The 6,000-nt window shown below is 41.9% G+C and overlaps 1 protein-coding gene across 1 annotated transcript in view; it reads left to right on the forward strand.

Moving 5' to 3' along the window:
• Positions 1 to 5,689, forward strand: part of LOC136639903 (cytosolic phospholipase A2 beta-like) — a 42,240-nt gene extending 36,551 nt beyond the window's left edge. Inside the window, exons 17-19 of the mRNA XM_066614593.1 lie at positions 1,783 to 1,949; positions 3,338 to 3,524; positions 5,475 to 5,689. Of these exons, the coding sequence (XP_066470690.1) occupies positions 1,783 to 1,949; positions 3,338 to 3,524; positions 5,475 to 5,689 (569 nt within the window). The remainder of the gene's footprint in view (positions 1 to 1,782; positions 1,950 to 3,337; positions 3,525 to 5,474) is intronic.
• Positions 5,690 to 6,000: the final 311 nt, after the last annotated feature.

Here is a 6,000-nt window from a genome sequence, read left to right on the forward strand (position 1 = left end):
GCCATTCTTGGTGCTGCTGAGGCTGGGTGCCCTGGGCAGCTCAGGATTGGGCTGCCCATTGACTCAGTCAATTGAAAGAATCCTACTTAGTTCCCAGTCTTTGGAAGTCCAATGAGATAAGTTACACAGTTGGACCATTTCTTTTTCTGTGCTGTTTTTAGTTTTGCAGGGAAATGGCCTGGGGAAGGTTTTTTCTTTTCTATTCAGTTTCTCTCATTTTTCGACTGGAGTCCCTATTGCAGCATTCAGAAAATATAATAATTCCTTTTACACTTTAAAAAATTGAAAAGATTGAAAAAAATGGATATCCTTCTGGAATAATCATTTTGTATCACCTTGAGGCTTGTTTATTTCATAGAGTTCTAGGATTGTGTTTCTTTTTGGGGTGTTTCTTTTTTGGACTCCAAGAGATAGTATCCTGCACGTAATAAAAAGAAAAGTAATGTCCTGTTCTGCACAGGGAATGAATGAAATAGTTTGACCCTAGTGCTACATTTTAAATTGAACTTGCTCTTTGAAATTTCCTCAACAGAACAAGGAAGTTCACCACTGTGTGGCATATTGAGTATACTGGCCCCTCCCCATTTAGCTTGGCCAATTTTGATAATATTGAAAGCCAGCATTTACATCATGCATTTCAGATGTTCAGAGTGCTGACTGCCTTTGGGAGCAAAGTTGTAGGGCAGACTAATTCCCAAGTCTTCCATGGACCTCTTGGATTTGGCCAAAGAATTCTTATTCAACCTTCTAGTCTGAAGGGATAGTCTTATTATTATTATTATTATTATTATTATTATTATTATTATTATTATTATTATTATTATTATTATTAATAATAATAATAATAATAATAATAGTATTTATATACCGCTTTTCAACTAAAAGTTCACAAAGCGGTTTACAGAGAAAAATCAAATAACTAAATGGCTACCATCACTGGGCATGTAGTAGCCATGGGAAAAGTCGTACAATATGTACTATGTTGTCAACTTATAACCTGTATGAAGGTAGTTGTGTGCCTCTGTCATAGTTTATAGGATTCCATCTTGAGGGTACCACATTTATAAAGTCATGTTTGTAGTGTGGTGTTAACAGCAGCTCTTGCAAGTAGTGATGAAATGACATTATCAGCTTGCCCCATGCTAGAAAGAAATCCACAGGTGCAAACTTTTCCTGCAAATGCCAAGCACCAAGAAATAGACTTTGCAACTCACCTGCCCTGATGTTTAAGTCAGGCTCCAAGCCCAGGCCTCCCTTCAAAGCTTTACTGTTTTGGTCTCAGGTGAAAAAAAGATTTGAGTCCCTTGACTCAATCTCTGTTAGTAAATGTGTGAGAGCCTCAAGCTCTCTCAACCCTTCTCTGACATAGTTTGTGTGATCTGAAGAATATGAAAATTGTGTGGACATTGGCACAGCTCCCATGGACTTCACTGGGGAACAGCAGCATAGCCTGGCGGGGGTGGCATGGTAAATGCTGCAGGCGCCACAATGTACTGTGTAAGCAGTGATGCTGTTGCTGCCCTGAATGGCTCTGATGGCGGGTGGAGGGGCCACTTATATGGAACATTGTGTCACCTGTAATACTTACCACACACACCCCTCTGGCTATGCTACTGCTGGGGAATTAATGGGAAATAAGTAGATAATTCTGAAAAGAAGGTGGTGTGCAGCTGTGCTAAACCTTTTGGGTGCCAGAAATTATTATTTACCTTCATCCCAGGCATTTTGACACAGCCGCCTCCTTTCTTCCTGTCTTGATAAGATTAAAATGCATTTTTTCAGATACTGTGTTTGATGAATCTCCCAACAAGTTGACACCATCATCCGAGTCTCTCTGCTTGATAGATGTTGGTTATTTCATTAACTGTAGTGGCGCACCGCTCCTTAACCCCAAGAGGAACGTGGATGTCATCATCGCACTGGATTATGATCTGAATGAATCCTTCAAGGTGAGAACACTATTTCTCTATTATGTATCTGTGTGGGAAAGGTGGCACCCCAAAGCAACCTCTGAGAAGACCAATTGCCATGTTGATGCCAGAGCATCCCAAACTAGGGTCAAATCAGACATGTGCCTGATCATGCAAGTGGAGCTGATGGAGGTTCATTTTATTGTAAATAACAAGTGGGGGAGCCATGGAACAGGACAAATGGCATTGAGACAGTTGTCATTTTCCCCAGTTTTAGTTTTGATTCAGATTGTACCCCTCCTGTGCTATTTTGATTGGGGGAGGAACTTCTATTGATTTTTTAAAGGGGTCTGTTTCACATCTCCCACTTGCTGTTTGTTTATAACTAAAACTATAATCCTCCTTCCTCATCAGGCCAAGTTGCATGATTAACTGCTTGTCTGAGGGGCTGGCCAGAAGCTGGTTGAAGCAAACACCATGTACATGGCACTTCTTCCACAGTGAGGCTCAAAGTGCAGTGTGTGAGTGCGCACAGTTGGATATAGGGTGGAGCCTGAGGGGCATCTGCCCTGGGCACTATGCCAACGCATGACTGCCCCAGGCTCTGCTCTAGTTATGGAGGAGGTGCTGGCAGCTTAGCACACCCTGTTCCTTCTCCTCTGGAGTCTGGAAACTTTGACAGGAGAAGGAATGGGGCATGTGAAGCTGCAGTAGTGACCACCCCCTCCTCTGAGGAGAATCCAGATGGGATGTTGTGAAATCACTGCCCCATGCACCAGGGCAGTGCATCATGGCTCTGTGTGTGTAAGACAGAGATTTCAGTCGGGAAATTGGTGCTGCAGGAAAAGAGTTAAATATCCTCCCCCTGTTTCAGCTGCCCCCAACCGATTTGTACCTCTCTGTACCACAGCTACTTCTACATTTTGAAAGAATGTGGGAGTTCCAGTCACGGATCTCCAACATCATCTCTGTTTTGTTCTGACTTTAGTTTCATTAGAGCTAGATTTGACTTTGATTTCCATATGTTTATGGGATGTATCCATAGCCATTGCTAAGTCCCACTGAAATAAGTGGGAAATTAAGGGAACTTAACCTGGGCTACTATCCTATCAAAACTTACCTGGGAGGTCCATTGTCTATAATGGGACTTACTTCTGACCAGGCATATGAAGGATGGGGCTCTTAGTCATAATCACAATTAACTTGTCTCATTTATTTCAGCGGTACTTAGTCCTGACTTACTTTAGATACAACTCCTTGAATTTTTGTATTTGTGAATTCCTATTCCACCCACCACTGGCCAGTCACAGTTAATTAAGTGTTATTGTTGACTTATCATAATTCTGGAATTAACCAAATTTCTGGAAAGCAAATTGTGTATCTTTTTTGTTGGTTCCAAGACTGAATTATTTTGGTATCCTATGCAGCAAATAAAGATGTTTTCAGACTACTGTGAAGTGCAAGGCATCCCTTTTCCAAAAGTTGAGCTGAGTGAAGAAGACAGGAAGAATCCGAAAGAGTGCTATGTATTCTCTGATGACAGTGACCCCAGAGCTCCAATAGTGGTTTTTTTCCCGCTGGTAGATTCTTCCTTCAAAGAGTACACAGCACCTGGTAAGTTTGATTTTCATCAACTTGTATCATTTTTTATTCTGAGCATTCCCAGAGATACTTTCTCAATTTTTTTTTGTTGAATTCATATTTATTTGTTCCTCTGACTGAGATCTTTTCCTATGTGGGATTTTCAGTGAGTAAAAGACATTGTAGGCATTGGATAGTCCAATAAACTTTACCTTTGTGCCACTTTCTGAGCTAAAATCACTTCCCCCAGCTGCTTTTACCTCAACTAGAGAAAAGATACAAGTATGCACATCTTTTCTGCAATGGGGATAAACAGAGCTGTTTGTGTGTGTGATTCTCCATGGAAAAATGGCACAAGGGAAAAGGGTTAAGAAATGACTAGCGAACATCTCAGAAAACAGAATCATAGAATGACACAGAGTTTAGGTCTGCTATATGCAGTGGGCACTAATGCAGACACGATACATATATTTTTTTTTTTAAAACCCATGGAAAAGAGGGCAGTAATTTTGCCTTGGAGACAATGGCATCACTAAGGTTGGCATCACTCAGTGCAGAAGGGCAGCACATTACCCCCATGATGGACCTCTTTCTATGCAGTGGGCGGTGCAATGCCACAGGTGGTGGACATGATTATGTATTATTGTCCCACCCCACTGGTTTTTTGGCTATAACTTCTGATAGATTGAGATATGAAATTATGCATCAAATGATGTATAACATCATGGCAGGCTGCTGGAGCCATAGGATAGCAGGCAATTAGGCACCCATATGCCTTGGAATTTTGAAATACCAAGATTTTAAAAATTTTGACCAAGAGTAGAGTCATCCCTCTCCCCGTGTGCGTCGCCTGGTGTGACCCACACCCTCATAGCAATGCCACTGCTTGGTGATCAGCTAGGGGGAAGGTCTTGGTCTCTCTTTAAAAAAAAAATCACCCCAAGTACCTCCAGGCCACAATGGGAGGCATCCCTATCTGTGCCCAGTCAAGTAAGCCCAGGCAGTAAGCTTCCTAGTTGGAAGAAGTGCACATGCATGCATGTGAGTGTCTTATTGCTTGCTGCTCTACTGCTTCAGCTGCCTGCATGGTTGAGTGGTGGTAGGAAGAAGGTGCTAGTTTGCATTAATTCACTGTGAACATTTTGTATTCTTGGCATCCCCCCTGCCAGCCCCCTTCAAATCTGTTGGTTTTTATCATTCTTGGTTTGGGTTCAGGCCCAAATGTACAAGTGGGGCAGGAGATAGAATGTGACAGGAGATACTTAATGATTCAATAAGTTGTCTAAAGTCATGCAAGATACAGCTAGTGCAGATGTATTCAAATAACCTTCTAAACTGGTAACTAAGGAAAGCTTTACTGTAGAATATATTGTAAGAGTTGTGAAATGACTATTTCTTATGTACTTTATTGCTTGTTTAACGGCCAGTGATTCCTCAATGGGTATTAATGGCCGAAAGTTGTTTCTGAACACACCTACTAGCCACAGAGGTTCTGAGACCAGTGTTTTGCAGTCTCTGCATGATTGCAGCTGTGCACTGAAGCAAGCAAAAAAGTCCCTTTTGCAGCTGGTTAGATGGAGGGAAATTGAGCAGCTCCATCAGGATGCCAGTTGATTTGGGGGGGATGGTATGCTGCTTCAGAGACTAGCACAGTCTGTTTGGCTCCCTGTCTACCCTCTATGCTGCAGAAGACCACTATCATAAACACACCATAAGTGTGCAGGACTCTCATCCAAAGGAAAACTAAACTAAACCCTACACTGCTGCCTTTGGAACTTCTCACTGGTTTAAGGGAATCAGGAGCACATAACCATAAAAGCCATTACTAATTCTCCTCCAGTGAACAAGGGCACAGACCTGGTAACCCACATGTTGACTTCCAAGTAGCAAGCATTGACAATTTCAACTGAACATCAGAATGAGAATCTAAAGTCAGATGTAAGGCTTAAAGCATGCTCATCAATGGGTCTTCTATTTTTTCAGGGGTGAAACGTACTCCTTCCGAAATGTGCAGGGGTGAAGTAAACCTGAATGCAAACTCCTCGCCTTATCAAACAATGCATGTGACCTATTCCGAGGAAGACTTGGACAAACTGTTAAACCTCAGCACCTATAACATCCTCTGCAGCAAAGACAAAATCCTACAGGCTCTCCAGTATGCTTTACAGAAAAGGCAAAACATTTGGGCCAGGGGTTAAAACAGCTTGGAAAGCAATTCTGTCTCTTAGACTTGGGGGGTGGGTGGGTGGGGGGTTTCAGCATTTAGCCAACATCATTTTCACTGTTGAAGGTAAAACATTTGTTATACCATGTGGTTTGTAATGGACACTGACATATTTTCCACCTTGACATATTTGAGGTCATGGTTTTCAAATGCTTATGTATTAAGATTTTAGGGGGAAAATGGAGAATTTCTTAGGGATTTATTTAAAATTTGTTTGAAGAGCTTACTCTCGACAGCTCTACCAGAAATGACTGCAATGTGTTGGACTTCAGTTCCAGTGAAGTG

This window comes from Tiliqua scincoides, chromosome 1, assembly GCF_035046505.1.
Source record: "Tiliqua scincoides isolate rTilSci1 chromosome 1, rTilSci1.hap2, whole genome shotgun sequence".
Classification (NCBI taxonomy): domain Eukaryota; kingdom Metazoa; phylum Chordata; class Lepidosauria; order Squamata; family Scincidae; genus Tiliqua; species Tiliqua scincoides.